The sequence below is a fragment of the Ceratotherium simum genome, chromosome 35, assembly GCF_057802395.1.
Source record: "Ceratotherium simum simum isolate JZ-2026a chromosome 35, ASM5780239v1, whole genome shotgun sequence".
In the NCBI taxonomy this organism is placed as follows: domain Eukaryota; kingdom Metazoa; phylum Chordata; class Mammalia; order Perissodactyla; family Rhinocerotidae; genus Ceratotherium; species Ceratotherium simum.
The window spans coordinates 28464926-28482345 of record NC_141934.1 but is presented as its reverse complement, the minus strand read 5'-3'; the positions used below and the strand labels follow the sequence as shown (position 1 = coordinate 28482345).

The following is a 17420-nucleotide window of genomic DNA, read 5'->3' as shown; positions in this document are numbered from 1 at the left end:
CACTAAATCTGGTTGCAGTGGTCTTGTTGGTCCCCAACAATTGCTGGGAGCTGAGGAGCGGCCCTCCCTTTAGGAAAGGCACGGGAGCCCCATTTGCTGCCATCTCCACCCATGGTGGCTCCATCCTTTCCATGGTGGAGTGGGCATCAGACTGGCCACTGTGTGGAGGCAGGGAGCTTGTTTCAGTGCCGTGTTTACATAACTAACATACTGTTCTTACTAGATTATGTGTTAATCCCGGGCGGTTTGGGGGTTGGCTAAATGAGATTATGAGGGCATGCTAAGGTCCTTACAAGTCACTTCTTAGCACGCACTGTCCCCCTTACAGTTCCACTCCCCTGTATTCCCTGGCTAGCTGGTATCGGCATTTAAGTTTGCCTCCTTCCACCTACACATCTGATTTAAGCCAGCCGGTCCCTGCTTTGGCCTTTCTCATTAATCAAAAATGTTAAGTGGCTTCTAAATGTGACATGGCACAAAGTATAACAAATACTTTAGTATCAGCGCAAAAGGTTCATCCTGGCAAGATCCTAAGAATATTGTTAAGTGTAGGAAAGGCAGCTAAACATTTGGTCACTTGATGGAAGAAGTTTCAGTAGACTAGAGTTTTTTAAAAAATTGGTTCAATCACTTTTTCTTTTTTTTTTTTTGTGAGGAAGATCGGCCCTGAGCTAACATCTATTGCCAATCCTCCACCATTTTTTTTCGTTTTTCTCCCCAAAGCCCCAGTAGATAGTTGTATGTCATGGTTGCACATCTTTCTTAGTTGCTGTATGTGGGACGCGGCCTCAGCATGGCTGGACAAGCGGTGCGTCGGTGCGCGTCCGGGATCCGAACCAGGGCTGCCAGTAGCGGAGCGCGTGCACTTAACCGCTAAGCCACAGGGCCGGCCCCTGGTGTGGTTAGTTCAGGGCAATAAAGGAAGGTCAAAGTCAACAATCTTTTCTGTGCCACACATCATCTCTTGGGATATCTTTTTGTTGTTGTTGTTTATTTTTTTAAGTATACAATTCAGTGGTATTCAGTATATTCACAAAGTTGTGCAACTGTCACCACTATCTCACTCCAGACTATTTTTATCACCCCAAAAAGAAACCCTATACCCGTTAGCAATCATTCCCCACTGGCCTGCTCACTGGGTCCTGGCAACCGCTCATCTACCCTCTGTCTTCATGGGTTTGCCTGTTCCAGATATTTCACACACGTGGAATCATATAATCTGTGGTCTGTTGTGTCTGGCTTCCTCCACTTAGCATCTTGTTGTCAAGGGTCATCCACACTGTAGCATGTATCAGTACTTCCTTCCTTTCCATGGCCACATAATATTCCATTGTATGGGCAGATCACATTTTGATGGACATTTGTGTTGTTTCCATGTTTTGGCTATTATGAATAATGCTGCTATGAACATTTGTGTATTTGTGTATATTTTGCGTATAATTCAGTATAAATAGACTCAGTTGTAAAAGTCCATTACTGGTTTGAGTCTACTAGGAGAGACATGTTCCACATATCCCACCACCCACCCAGCACTGGGGACCTATGGCCCTGCCCTTTGCCCCTGCTGGTTGGGGACTATGTTTGTCTGTAAAAGAATAACTTCACAAAACCCTTTTACAGGAGGTGAGAGCCAGACTTTGAATTCTACTTGAATTCCCTGTACATTCAGGTTCTAGAAATGAACCCACCTACGAATCTCCTCTGCTTGGAAAAATACGTCTCTCAACATTCCTGCATATGAAGTCACTTTAGCACATCTCTTTAAAAGCTTCTTCCTTGCCTCCCCCTCTATCCTTTTTATTTATTTATTGGAAGATGCTGGGAACAGACTGCAGCTGTTAAGCAAACACAACGTTGAGTTGATTTGGTTGGGGGAACATTAGTTATTAACAATAACGATTGTGCATACACCCACCCGTCAGACCGGGACAGAACTAATGAATCAGTAGTCCCACCTCCAACAGCTGGGAAGGAACGGAACGCCCTCTCTGCACCAGAGCTGACAGCACCTCATTGCTCCCCTATTCTGTGATCCTGACTCTACAAAGCAAGAGATGTTCAAGACTGGATGCATGGCAGAGAGCAGTCTCTCTCCTGCTCCTTCTTTATTCTTCTGGGGGGACTATCTCCCTACTTCACAGTGTTTTACTTAAAAAAGAAAAGTCATCTCTTAGGGTTTAGGCCCTGAAGGCTCCATTATCAGTCCTGGCACATGAAACCTACCCAGAAAAGGGCAAAGCAGTCACGCGAATTGCTGTTCTATTATCAGTTATTCTTGAGAAACATCACATGGCCCAGAAGAACAAGCAGAAAAGGAGATGGGGAGGTTTCTGTTTTTGTTTTTGTGGAGGGTGACTTGTGCTGAAGGGGCAGCCAGCTTTGAGGGAAGCCCTGGTGGCTGGGTCACTGGCTGACAGGACCTGGGATAACTACCCAAGAGCCACAGAAATCCAGAAACATATGGGGTCAAAGACAGGGGATGCCAAGTAACTTGTTTTCTCTCTTCCTCAATCATCTTTGAAATATTTTGGATCCTTTGATATTTGATTGATTGTATTGAGTGGACAGTTAGCTCTTGGTGGGGTTGGAGGCACGTGAGTCATTTATTCATTCAACTAACACTGGCTGACTCTGCTGTGTCTCAGACACTCTTCTAGATGCTGTGATATAGCAGTGAACAGAACACATGCCCTCCTGGAGACACAAATGAAGCTTCTACTGGGAGAAGAGAGACAAATAACTATGTGCTATGACAGGTGGTGACAGATACAATAAAAAGAAAACTTAAAGCGGCAGGGGGGATTAAGAGTGCCAGGGAAGGGAGATTTTGCTATTTTACATAGGGTGGACAGGGAAGGCCACTCTGAGAAAGTGACCTTTAAGCACAGACTCAGAGGAGATGGAGGAGTGAGCCACATTGCTATCTAGGGGAAGCATACCTTAGGCAAAGGACACAGCCAGTGCAAAGGCCCTGAGGTGGGAGCACGCTTGCATGTTTGAGGAATCAGTAAGGAGACCAGTGGGCTGTGCATGAATAACCAAGGAGGAGAGGGGTGGAAGGTGAGACCAGAGAGCTAATGGATGGCTTGTAGAGCCATATGGGCCATTACAGGATGTGACTTTTCAAAGTGAGATGGGAGCCATTTGAGCATTTGAGTGACATGATCTGGTTTACATTTCAGAAGAATTGTTCTGTTTGGTAATTGAGTACACAGTGATGACAGAGGCTGTGCCAAGTAGCCTAGACATAGGCACAGAGATGATGCTCCATAAATCCAATTTACATTGATCTGCATAGAAGCTCATTTCGAGTTAAATTTGATCCATTAAGAAAGTTTGAAGACCTAACCCACTATGTACTCAGTACTGTGCATGTTGCTGGCTATCACGTAAAGTAAGACATGATGGTGAATAAGACATGGTGTCGGCTGGAATTAAAGAATATTCACTTACGATGAGGAACCATCTTCACGCCCAGTATCTGAAGCTGCTCATGCCTAGGAATGAGTCACACCATTTCTTCAGTTTTCCACCCAAATCCACACACAGACCATCCAGATGTCTATACTCTTTGAACATCAAAGACGTAGACCAGTGGTTGTCAGTGGGGGTGATTCTGTCCCTCAAAGGCTATGTGGCAATGTCTGGAGACAGTTTGGCTTTCACAGCTGGAGAGAGGATGCTACTGGCAGCTGGTTGGTAGAGGCCAACAATGATGCTAAACCTCCCTCCATGCACAGGACAGTTGCAACAGCAAAGAATTGTCTGAGCCAAAATGCCAACAGCACCGAGGTTGAGAAAGCCCAGCATAGACTAAACCAGTCCATATGCGAATCATCTTCCTTCACCATGAGACACAGAGACATGACTATTTGCTCTGCATAAACTCATGGGAGCAACGTAATGCAATCTCAAAGTGAGGAAAGACTGTGACCCTCCTTGCATCCCTAATTCCAGTCGCTGAGTTTCAAGGTTCTGAATTAGTTACAACCGGAGAACAAACCCCCTCCGTTCCTGTGAATGACTTATTTCAATTAGGCAAGCTTATTTTAAATGGGAGAGGATGAATGAGAACCGCATTTGCTTCTTTAGGAATGAGTTTCAGTTGCTTACTGACAAGGCCAGAGGCGCGATGGCCTCCCAGTTCTTCCCTTTAATGACCTGCAAGGTCAAGGATCTACCTAACAGCTGTGGATTGGGGTAATGTGAACCTGGATCCCATGCAGGGAGTGCTTCCACAAACTCAACTTCAAATGGGGCTTTGAGGAAACAGGCGTCTGGAAGAAGGACCGTCCTCGGCATCCCGGGGTCTTCGGTAGCTTTCAAGCGTGTGGAGATGGCCACGGGGAGTTTTCAGGACTGACGACCCCAATTGTCAAAATATTTTGGAAACCCTCAGAATAGTGAACAATACCTATGCTTGCTATAAGGAATCTTGATATTTATTTCAAGAAGCCTCAGTCAGTCATGAAGGAAAACATCCATGCAAAGGAACATTTCTGACACAGGTTTGATATTTAGTATTTGGTTTTATATTAATTCAATAAATGTTTACTGGGCCTTACTACGTGCTAAGCCATAGGCCAAGGGACAAGGGGCCTGGAACCAGGGAACCAGCATACTCACAAGTATTTGTAAAACATATCTGGTTATGCATTTTCCATTTGTGTTGGTAATTATTTTATTTTATTTTCTTATTATTTTTTTTGGTGAGGAAGAGCGACTCTGAGCTAACATCTGTGCCCATCTTCCTCTATTTCATATGTGGGTTGCCACCACAGCATGGCTTGACAAGTGGTGTAGGTCTACGCCCGGGATCCGAACCTGCAAACCCAAGACACTGAAGCGGAGCGTGCTGAACTTAACCACTGCGCCACCGGGCCGGCCCCTCTTTTATTTCGTATTTTCTCAAATAGATATTTACAATAACATTATAACTACAGGAAACAAAGATTGGACCTTCACCCCTTGACTTTTGAGTCTCAGGAAGTCATGTGATCCTAGAGCAGAAGTTGCCTTTGAATTAAATTCATGAAGTTGCAAATGAAATGCAGGCTGCTTCTTTTTGCCTGTGGAAGAGAGTATCATTTACGAAAACGATCTTGTAAAGGAGGCTTAGGCCAAGTTTCCATATATGCTATTGGCCCTATAAAAATTCTCAGGAAGTCCAGGCTATTTTCAAATATCACCGCCTCATCAGTGAAGCCATTATGCAAGGTGACGATAGAATGTCTCTGGATTTCACAGTCAGGAGAGTCTCTCTGCAAGGCCCCACGAATTTCTCAGCAGGAGCGGAAAGGTTCCAGTGCAGGGCCAAATGGATGTCTCCTGTGACCTCACCAGTAGCCGTAGGTGGAGGTGGCTGGAGAAGTGTGGTTTCCAGGAGCCGTGGCCCTCACTGGAAGAGAGTGGTGGTTCCCAAGCTTCAGTGAGCCTCACACAACTTCACTATTTCTGCCACCTCTGCGCACCTCCTCTTGTATTCTCTTACTGAATATTTTTCCCTTCAAACAATTAATTTAAAAATTAAAATTAATTTTAAGTTAAAATTAAATATGCTATCTGGAAAGGGAAAACCTGCTTCTCCCAGTCTTCCCATCCCAGTCACGGCAGCTGCGTCCTTCATGCCCGATGTCTCGGAGTCATTCTTGACTCTGGGTCTCCTCCACCTCTCTCCCTAGGACTTTGATCTGCGGTTGGAAAGATCAGGAAGGCAGAAATAGGGCTGCTGCCCTTCACAGCGTTAAGCAACATCCTACCCAGAACCACGTCGTTATTACCCTCTGTGCTCCAGAAACTCTTGTCATTATAAAAACAAATTTTGCTTTTTAAACAAAATCACGGTGAAATGAGAATCTATACAGCTTTCAGAATAAACCTGGTAGCTGTTGTTTTAGGCAAGGCACGAGGTCCTCTTACTGCTAAAATAGAATTCAACGCTTATTGAAGTTTTGATGGATGTTTCAGAACAACCCTGTTAGTAACATTCAACATTCACATAAGCACTTTTTATGTGCCAGACACTGTTATAAGCACCTTACAAATAAATATTAGCCCACTGAATCCTCACAACGCTATGGCGGTAGGGACTGTAATCACATCTGATTTAGAGATGTGGAAACTGCGGCACACAGAGGTTAGGTGACTTGCCTAAAGTCACACAGGCAGGACGTGGAAGAAACAGGAACAGAACTGAGGCCAGTTGGCTGCAGGACCTGTGTTCTCCACCAGTGTGTGATGAACGATACAGAGAACATCTCCTCTCCAATGAACCAGGTCTGAGCAGCCCACCTTCAGCTAAAGGATTGCACCTTAGACCTAGGGACCCAGTGACTCACTCATTCTCACCCCTGGTGGACCACAGAGCCTGCATTTCTGAAAGGGAAGTCAAGGATAAGTGCAAAAGGGAAGATCATTATGACTCTGGGATTTTAAAACTTGTTAGCCGGGCTATCAGTTCCCTGTCTTCTGTACCTACTGTCCAAAGAGCCAGGACTGGATATATTTGTTTTACGATGGAATGGTGTGAAACAAGGGGTGCTAAGGGACTCAGTGAAAATGAAACTCAAACCTTCCAGATCCATCTCTTTCCCCATCCAAGGCAGAAGGAAGCAAATCCAGATCCTTTTATCTCAATATTTGCTATCCTGGACCCTCGGTTATAAGGTTAAGACACTTCCAATAAGTCATGGATGCCCGACAGGGAGTTTATCTCTCCTCACCACAAAGTCAGCGGGTGCCCGGCCTATACTGCAAACGTGATGGGAACCCCTGGAGGGCAAACTTTACATCTCGTAAAAGATGTAGGATTTCATAACGTCGCTGAATGCGCTGTTGTAAAAGTCCTCCATCATATCCAAACACACTGTCAAAGGAGGGTCAGGGAAACTCAGTCCACTGAAAAATTGAAAGAAAACATTGTAAGGCTGCTGACAAGACAGACACTTCAGAAGAGAATTATTCAGGTCTGAAGGACTTAGGTATTGAGAAATGTATTGAAATTGAGGAAATGAATGGAAGAAACTTGAACTAAACTGGAGTCGGGAAGGCCTGCAGGGGGAGCTCTCACACCCCATCACACATCCTCAATGACACCAAGCAGAAAGCATCTTCCACAGGAAAGGAAACTACTTTACTACTGAAGGAAGACTTCTCTCCCTACCGGGCAACAGCTCAGTCAATGAGAAACGCTGCAGCTCAGCCAATGAGAAGCCGTTGCTGCCCGGAACTGTTGCTTTCCCCCCATGAACTTTCCTTAGGAACAGCCCCTCTCTACTTCCCCTTTTTCTCTATAAAAGCAGCTCCTCTCTTTTGTTTTCCAGATTTGCCTATGGTTCGCCATAGCATGCACATCCCAAATTGCAATTCTTTTATAAGAATAAAACTCATTTTGAGATAAAATAACAGGCGAATTTGCTTTTTAAGTCAACAAAACCTCTGAATGCATTTTGTAAAAACAAATAAACAATCAAAACCTTTTAAAATGACCATTCTACTAGTCATACAACAAAAGTTAAACAAAAAGGAAATATGCTATAACATGCTCTCGCTCTGTTTTGCAAATATTTTTCCAAGCAACTCATTCAACATGTGATTAATTTTTTATTCTAAAAAGGAACCAAAGCATAGCTGCAATTATAACCTAAATCCTTCTTAATTATAATATAACAAAGCCGATTTTTATCATCTTTATCTTTTAAACAAATCTCAATCAAACACTTTTTCATTATTATGTAATCCTGGCCCACATTTTAAGAGGATTTGCTTTAAGTGGCTTTACCCCCACTGTTAATTATCCTCAGATAATGGGCACTCCTGGACCAAACTTGAGAATCATTATACAGAGTGACAGAGCAACTCTCTTCAAACTTTGGTGCAATCGGTGGAACCAGCAGTCGTAATGGTAGGTGGGTTATTCTGTTGTTGCTTTAATTTAGTTTTTTTTCTTTTTTATGAGATGGAATACCTCTGCGGGATAATTTTCCGTTGGGCAGATTCCTTTACTCGTTGCTAAACTGTACTCACAAACTGAGGTTTTCCCAGCTGCTACCTGGCAACACTTAACCCCACCAATTTTTTTTAAAAAGGGTTTATCCTTGGCTTTTTAGACATATACACACAAAGTGAGATATCATAACGCCTATGTGGGCTCTGTGAAAACATACTCTCACTAAAGCAACCAGTATCTGCATTTCTACAAAAGAATGCAAAGCTAAAGAAAAATCATATCTGTCTCCAAGTTCAATGACAACCCAAGATCAAAAGAGAGTGAGTAATTTAGTCCTGCTTCTTTTGGGTGGAATTTCTGGCCTCCTTCTCCTGCCCGCCAGTACACAGCGTAAGAGGAGCTGCTGAATGCACGCAGGCAGGGGCATAATTTGGCCTCCACTCCGAGGCAGGCGGAGGGGCCCTGAGGGTAGTGAAGATGGACTCTTCTTGAATATATATCCTAAGCATCAAATACAGCCTCACATTAGGACCAAAGACTACTTCGGGCCAGTCTGGGCACCTACCTCAAGATGAAGAGGTCCACGGTGGAATTGCTGGCGACAGTGACATAGGCAGTGACCACGTCTCCTTGTTTGACTGGCCTGGAAGGCAGCCAGATGACCACGTTGCCATCCAAACGCAATTCGCTGAGCTGAGCACTGTCCTGGGCCCGATAGAGGCTGACGGCACCAATCCTCTGCAGGTGGGACATGGTCTCCTCCAGTCCGTCCTTCCCTGGACGGATGGCATTGCCCTTCCTGATGTCCCCACCAGCACAGTCTCCTCGCTCGTCCCCGGGCTGCACGGTGTAGTAGAGCTCCACCAGGCTCCCCTCGGCCAGGTCCCCCAACTTCTTCCTACCAGCCACCACCGTGGGGGGGCTGAACCAGCTAGCCAGCAGCTCCAGCTCGGCCACGCACAGCCCCAGGTCCCCCTGCAGCCGGCAGCCGCCCCTCACCTCGCGGGTCTCCCGGAAAGCGAAGACTCGCAGGCAGGGCAGCTTCTCGGCGGGGCTGTGCTCATCCCAGTCTCTGCCCACGACGTGGAACAGGACCTGCACCCTGGGCCAGCTCAGGTAGATCTCGTCCTGCAGGACGGAGGCCTTCAGTTTCCAGTTGAAACTAAACTTCTTGGTTGGGCCTAAAAGGTTGGAAGTCAACATCAAGTCCAGAGGCACCACCTTCTCCACAGAAAAAGGCCCATAGCTGGCATTTAATATGGGAGGCCGCTTGGCTTTGTAGGTGAAGAAGGACTCCACTCTGGTCTGCAGGCTGGAGTTGCGCGCCACGTCCTGGTTGGACTCCCTTAGGAAGAAGGAGGTCTCTGCTCTGAGGACGTGGTAGCTCACGGGCAGGTAAGGGGGCAGCGAGGAAAATCTCTGCATGTTGTCTGTGACACCACGGCCCTCTATCACTAGATAGGGAGAGAAAGAAAAGACCAAGACAGAGACGGGGTTATTACTGGGCTCCTTAGAAGTCCTTAGGTCCATAAGCAATTTAGAAATGAGAAACATCCTGAGGTCTAGTGGGCTAGAATTTTCACGTTCCTTCTGGGATCAGCCAGTAAATGACTCGACATGCTCTGCAAATTGTATGCTTATATTAGGTTGCAATATATGAAACTGAGATTTTTGTAGGTTGAGCATTGTTGAATGGTGGCAGTTTTACATAGTTCAACCTAACAGAAAGCTGGCAGGTTACATACAGGGGTCAAGTGAGTAGAGTTATTAATAATTTGCGTGAGTTTAAAACGTATTTCATAGCACTGGTACGTGAGGAGAAAAACAGACCAATGGAACAGAACGGTCCATAAATAAACCCACGGACATCTGGAAATTTAGTGTGTGATAAAGGAGGCACCACAGATTGTGAGGCAATGACAGACATTTTCCTAAATGGTGCTGAGAAAACTGGCTAGCCATTTGGAAAAAAGGTACAATTAGATCCATACCTCACACCATACACAAGAACACACTTCAAATAGATCAGTGATCTCGATGTAAGAATATGAAATTCTGAGTAATAAAAGAAAAATATGGATGAATTACTCTAAACCTGGGTGTAGAAAAAGCTCTCACACTATGACTCAAAATCTAAATGCAATTTTTTTAAGAATGATAACTTTACCTATGTAAAATTTTTAAAAAACTTTTGTGTAACAAAAAAATATAATAAAGTCAAAAGAAAAATGACAAGCTGGGAGAAAAATATTTGCAATATATGTATTGCAGATAAAAGACTAATGTCCCTAATATAGAGAGATCTTGAACTTTGAGAGGAAAAGATTTTAAAAAAATTGAGAAAAAATGGGCAAAGGATATGCACTGACAATTCACCAAAAATATATTAAAATTTTCTTTCCATATATGAAAAGTATGCAACCTCACTCACAATTAAAGAAATACAAATTAAAACTACAAACAGACACCATTTCTTACCTATCAGATTGGCAAAAATTACGAAGTACACAATTGGCAAGACTACAGGCAACGGGCTCTCTGATGCATTGCTACTGAGAATGACAAATGGGACAAGTCTTCTGGAAGGGAACTTGGCAATATCTGATAAAACTACACAGGCGTTTTCCTGTGACTCAGCAATCTCACTTCTAGGAACCTAGCTGAAGATACACCTCTGGCAATTCAAAAATACATACGCATATGGTCATCTATTGCAGCATTGCTTCTAATTGCAAACATTTGACACAACCTATGTACTCATATGTTCAGAAATGTTGAATAAACTATAGTACGTGCACACAGTGGAGAACTCTGAGCTGCAGAAAAAGGAGGAGGATCTGTGTGAACCAATATGGTGTGGTTTCAAGAATATACTGTTAAGTGCAAAGTGTAGAAGAGTGTCTACAGTATACACTACTTTATATCCTTAAGCATATGTGTAGTAATTATTTACTTTTGGGTAAAAAGAAGGGGAGATTAGGAAATACACATGCATCTGCTCATTTGTGTAAAACACACACAGAAAGGAAAAAACAGAATCTCGAAGATTGGTACCAATGGGGGTTGAGTGAGAACAGGGATGGGGGATGGAGAGAAGGGATGAGGTGACACTGCCAAATGTACCTTTGTGAATAGTTGTGCCTTTTGTAATCATGTTAATGTTTTACACATGATATTAATAATAACACCAACAAAAAGAAGTAAAAGCCTAAATTGATTATAAATGGAAACAAAAGAACTTTATTTCACATGAATATCGAAACCCCACTGAAGGAGGAAGAACTGATCCAAATAAGTTTTAAACAGATGTTTTTATTATAAATCCTCAGGCTAAAGACAAAAAGAACCATAAACAAATATTGAACCACCATTAAGTTTGTTAGGGGCAGAAATATGGATTAGCAATTCTGAAAGTATTTTCTGTATGTTATAGGATTGAGCAAACGAGATAGATATTGTGAAAAATGGAAGCTAGGAGAAGGGAGTTAAAAACCTAGAAAGGGAGAAGGCAAGAATGAAACCTATAGTGTGTTAGAAGGGGATTGGAGGTATCAGTATGGACTCAGAGTTTTTATACACATAAATATATAGATATAGGTTATGTATACACATGTATGTATGTATATGTAAACACATACATTTCCCAGCTCTGTCCAATGAGATGCTTAGAGGCAATGACAGCCAGTAGCAATAAGCACACCTAGCCCCCAGATATTGGTTTCCAAATACCATTCTTCATGAAAAGGAAGCAGGATTCCTTAGAGAAATGTCTGATTCCAAATACAAGATAATCTGGAACATCTTAGTGTGTCAGACAATAAGGCAGTGCCCTAAGAAAGACGAGGACATGTCAAAAGGACACAAGAGCCAGCAGCTTGAAGAGTCTCCCGCTGGATAAATCTGGGATAATTTAAGCATCAAAATAAATAATGATGGTAAAGGATCACAAACCATTGAATGGAATAAGACTCCATGAGTTGATAGTGATAGAATAGAGTATCTAACCTTAGAAGAAAGTTCTTCCTTATGGTATAATCTATACTGAGGCTCGACAACATTCACAGCAGTGGCTGGTTCAGGCAAGAACCACAAATGGATGCTAAAACTAGTCGGTGAAAGTTTCGTGAGTTACCAGACAATCACATAATCTTAAAGTGTCTTCCAACAAGATGGCCCCAAGTTGCTCTTTGAATTACACATGGAGAAACCCGGCAGGCAACATCTTAACCAAGTGATCAAAGTTACATCACCAGTGATAAGACAAATAGGCATTTTGTTCCCCCTAATATGCACTAAGAAGAACACATGAATTCTCCAATAGTTCTGCAAAAATTTGCATATTTGTATAGAAGCACGAGGAAATATCAGAGGGACACCCTATGAAATAACTGGCCTAATAAGTGTCTAGGTCATGAATGATAAGGAAAGTTGGAGGAACTGTTCAAGATTGGTGGAAAAAAAGATGTCTAAAAATACAGAAACTGAATGCAACCCATGACTCGAGATTTTCTTTTGGAGCAAGTGGCAAAAGTTGCAATAAGTCTCTAAGGTAGCTAATAATATCGTATCAATGCTGATTTCCTCATTTTGATAATTGTACTATGGTTATATGAGAGGTTATCTTTATTTTTAAAAAATACACCCTGAAATATTTAGGAGTGTAGTGGTATTATGTCTGTAACTTACTCTCAAACAGCTCAGAAAAGAGAGAGAGAAGAAAGCAGGAGCAGGAGGACGGGGAGGAAAGGCAGGACATATGTGAAAGCAAATACGGTAAAATTTTAGTATTTGAGGAAACCAGGTGAAGGGTATATGGGAATTCTTTTTACTATTCTTAAAACTCTTCTTTAATTCTCAAACAGTGTCAAAATTTTAAAAGTTTAATGAAATAAATAAATGTAAGCCAGACTCCTTGGTCTTCCTGGATTCCTCATCTCTCAGAGATTCTGCTTGCTTATTTATTCATTTGTCAGGAAAAATAGTAATGAGATAAATCATTTTCCCGATATTATTCAGAAATAATGAGTAAATGCACCACCGTGGAATTATTCCTAAATCCTTTAGATTCGTGGATAATCTTGACCCATTTGGGCAGAGAGTGATTTTTAGTCGTTAATTACCAAAGACACTCTATTGTCACCATCACCTTACTTCATAGCTGGGAAGAAAGTGTCTGTTATTAACTATTCCAGATGAAATGAATAGGCATGCCACCTCTCTCCACGGGATGCCAGCCCTGTTCCAGGGACATAGAGTCTCTCTGGACCCATCCTTGGATTTAGTCCAGTGAGTGGTCATCACTGACTTCATGCACATGCCCTCTGCCTTTATACATATCAGACATTGCAAACTTCTCCCTTATGGAGCTCAGCCCAGCCTACAGATGGGTTTTGTTTCCCCCACAGTATCTTAAAAGATGGCTATGAATGGGAACCATTTTTAAAAACTGGGAAGTATCTGGGTTTCCAGCTTCTCTTTAACCGTGGGAGGAACTGGCAACACTTAGGCTTCATGCCCACCTGGCAACAATAGGAAAAGACACTCAGCCCACATTGCTCAGTTAAGTTACCTGCTTGACCCTCAGGTGCATTTGAGTTTGAAAGCACTGATTAGAATCTTCCAGCCAGGTGAGTTGATGTACACAGGCTGAAACAGGAAAGAACATCACCCCTTGTCTTCCTGTCTTTCTTTGTCCATTGCAGACATCAATAGCAGTCCAACCAGCAGGCTCCTTGCTGTTTGAAGGTTCTCCTGTCTAAAGAGTCCCCACGGGCTTAGACTTATATTGTTGGCAGCTCACATCAAGGACATAAGGAGTTAAAGGGCCCCAAATGCTAACTTTGCAGAGCCCAGGAAAGCCCATCACCTTGCCCTTGTCTTTCAAAACCAGCCCAGAAATCCCAAACAAGCCTCTAATCATATATTGGGAGAGAAGACAGGATTCCGTCTCTCTTCTCCTGTCTGTCCAAACTTCCCTTCTGTCCCTCCTTCTAGCTGCAGCAAGCACAGCCCATCCAGCATGTGGGGCAGCCTCGTGCCTCTGGAAGCTCCCCTAATCCTTTTCCCGGCAGGGACACTGGCTAGCAGATCAAAGCTGCCTTTGGTGCTGAAGCCAAACAGACTTGGGTTGTCAAGATGGCTTTTCAAAGAAATAGCATTCTCCCCTGTTCTTTGCCCAGGGGCTTTGTTCTGAGGTCACCGGTAACAAGGGTACATGTGCCTCTCTCTTTAGTGATGTCTCAGTGTTTCCATTTTAACCCACTCCTTTCAGAACCAGGTGAAAAAACTCGCAAAAGGCCCTGCCACTGTACAACATTCCAGAAACGGTTCTGGCTCTATGTCCTCAAAAAATTCCTTGACTATTTAAGCAACTTGTAATACTTTGTAAAAACCAACGGACTAATTGCCACATTGGATGCTTTTATTCTGATGTATTTATCCCTCTCCAAAAAAGCTCTTAAACCTTGAAGTGAAGAGATTTAGAGACTCATTTGTTTGCAGAAGGTAGTGGGCCAAGGAATCTCTGAAGGAACAGAGCAAGGACTCGAAGGCCCATCTGTGTAGGGGTGCATTCCACAATAGGAAGCATTTGTCAACAAGCTTTTTTGCCATTCTGCACTCTTCCTGAACATAAGGATTTCTTTTTTTTTTTGGTATTTTTACTAAAAAAAAAAAAAAAAAAGCCTAAAAGATGAAACTTTTGCTTTTAAGCCAATGCTGAGTTTATTTTCTATAAAATAAAGCTGGAGTGAGCTTGCTGTCTTGCTGTCTCTTACAATTCTTCTATTATGTAAGCAGTTCATTCTTTATCCTTCATATGGAGCAAAGTGTACCTAGATTATACCTTCTTCTTGAACCTGATTCTGAATTTTTTCAGTTCAAGAGAGATTTAACTTGAGCCAAGAAGAGACAAACATTGTAAAGAAGGGAGTGTGGTCTGGTATGGTGGTTAAGGACCTGAAGTTTGGCCATAAAGAGATTTAGGGTTGATCTACTCAACAGTCATGTGATCTTGAGCAAGTTCTTACCTTCTTGGGGCTTTTGTTTCCATAGATGAGTAGATGGATAGACGGATGGATGGATGGATGGAGAGATGGATGGATGCATGCATGGATGGATGGGTGGATGGATGGATAGATGGATGGATGGATGGGTGGATGGATGGATGGATGGATGGATGGATGGTTGGAGAGATGGATGGATGCATGAACGGATGGATGGGTGGATGGATGGATAGATGGATGGATGGATGGATGGATACATGGATGGATGGATGGTTGGATGGATACATAGGTAGACAGATAGGTAGGCAGACAGATAGGTAGAGAGAGCTAGATATATAAGGTAGTATAGTAGCTGTGGTAGAGTGGTTACAAAATGGCCCCCATTCTCCTCCTGTGTCTATACATTTTTCACGTAACTTTGTAATTCTTCCTTCAAGAGGAGAAGTTGATCGCCCCTCCTCTTGAATCTAGGTTGGCCTTGTGATTTGCTTTGGCCAACAAAATCTGGCAGAAGCGCCAGGGTGCCAATTCTGAGCCCAAGAAGCATTGCACACTTCCACTCCCTCTTTTTGGGACTCCTGCCATCACCTTAAAGAACAAGCCCAGGCTAGCCTCCTGGAGGAGGAGAGACTACGTGGAGGAGAGCAGAGTTATCCCAGCTGAGGCCGTCGTAGATCAGCCAGCTCACAGTCCACAGCCAACCTCCAAACAAGTGAGAGAGCCCAGCCAAGATTAGCCAAGTCCAGCCAAGATCAGCAATCCCTAGAATCACGAGAAATTACGAATGTACAAAGCCTCTAAATTTTGGGGTGGTTCCTCATGCAGCAACCCCTGATGGAGTAGCCAATAACTATGAAGAGTTGACTAACGCATCTTAGGTATGCTTTTAAATGCTTTATATGTTGAATCACAATCAGTTCTTCACAACAATCCTAATAAGTACTATGATTATCCCTTCTATAGGTAAGGAAACTTAGGAATAGAGACGAAAGTAATTTTGCCCAAGATCTCCTGGTTATAAGTGATGTAGCTGAAATTCAAACCCAGCTGTCTGGTGCCAGAGTCTTCTGTCCACTGAGCAATAAGGCCCGCCTCTCTCTGCTATCTGCCTCACAGGTATGGGAGGGTTTGGTGAGATGATGCTTAACAAAGTGCTTAGCAAGTGCCTGGCTCATAATAATGACTCAAATAGTGTTACATACCAATATCTATTGCTCCTGATTTTTATTATTATTGAAGTTTAAATGTACCTTGTTCCTTCATATCTCCAGAGCCCGGCACACGCCATTCATTTGCCTAATTACTTCTGCTCAGTTCTCAGCTCCAACCTCACCTCCTCCAGGAAGCCTTCCCAGTTGTTCCCACTAGGTCAAATGCCTCTCTCACACACTTATAAAACACCATGTGACATTATTTTTGACACAGCTGTAATTTATTCATTTGTGTGCATCTTTGGTTAAGGGCTGTCTCTCCCCTAACAGATTGGAAACTGGGTAGGAATAATGCTTGTATTCACATGGTAACCTTTCTGCCTGGCATAAGATGTGACACAATAATCACTCATTACACACTTGAGGAATGCATGAGGTCTGACCATGGTGAAATGGGCTGAATGTCAGATAAGCAAGATGGTGGAAGCAGCCACTTCACAAAACACTGTAGCAAGGTGTTCAATGAAGGCGAGTGTAGACATCATCCTATAAGCGATCAGAAGAGTTGGAGTCAATGCCCATGGATGTTCCAGCAACAACTACCAGGGGATGGCAGTTCTCTGTAACCATTCAGTGTCAGTACACCAAGTGTTTTGAGGAAACTTCATCTTCATTTTGGGACCTTCTTTGCCTCACAGCTTTCTACTTCTAGAGTTTACTATTGCCTAGAAGTAAACTAATCTAAAATAAACAATGATTACAGCATTCAGGTACAATAATTTCTATTCACCAATGACATAATGCACCAGGAATCATCAGTGGGTTTGCTGAGAATTGATCAAGAACTTATTGAGAATAAAGATGTCCTTCAGTAGGTGAGTAGATAAATAAACTGTGGTACATTCAGACAATGGAACAATATTCAGTGCTAAAAAGAAATGAGCTATCAAGCCATGAAAAGACACGGAAGAATCATAAATGCATATTACTAAGTGAAAGAAGCCAGTCGGAAAAGGCTACATACTGTCTGATTCTAACTATATGACATTCTGGAAAAGGCACATCTATGGAGACAGTAAAAAGATGAGTGGTTGCCAGGCATGGGGCAGGGGAGAGACATGAATAGGTGGAGCACAGAGGATTTTGGGGGGCAGGGAAAATACTCTGTATGATCCCATAATGATGGACACATGTCATTATACATTTGTCCAAATCCACTGAATGTACAACACCAAGAGTGAACCCTGATGTAAACTGTGGACTTTGGGTAATGATGATGTGTCCATGTGGGTTCCTCAACAGTAACAAATAGACCAT

The 17420-nt window shown here is 43.0% G+C and overlaps 1 protein-coding gene across 1 annotated transcript in view; it reads right to left on the bottom strand.

Annotated features, from left to right (window-relative positions):
- The window catches only part of TMEM132C (transmembrane protein 132C), a 356494-nt gene that overhangs the window by 228272 nt on the left and 110802 nt on the right, over window positions 1-17420 (bottom strand). Inside the window, exon 2 of the mRNA XM_014787243.2 lies at window positions 8514-9402. Coding sequence (XP_014642729.2) covers window positions 8514-9402 — 889 coding nt within the window. The remainder of the gene's footprint in view (window positions 1-8513; window positions 9403-17420) is intronic.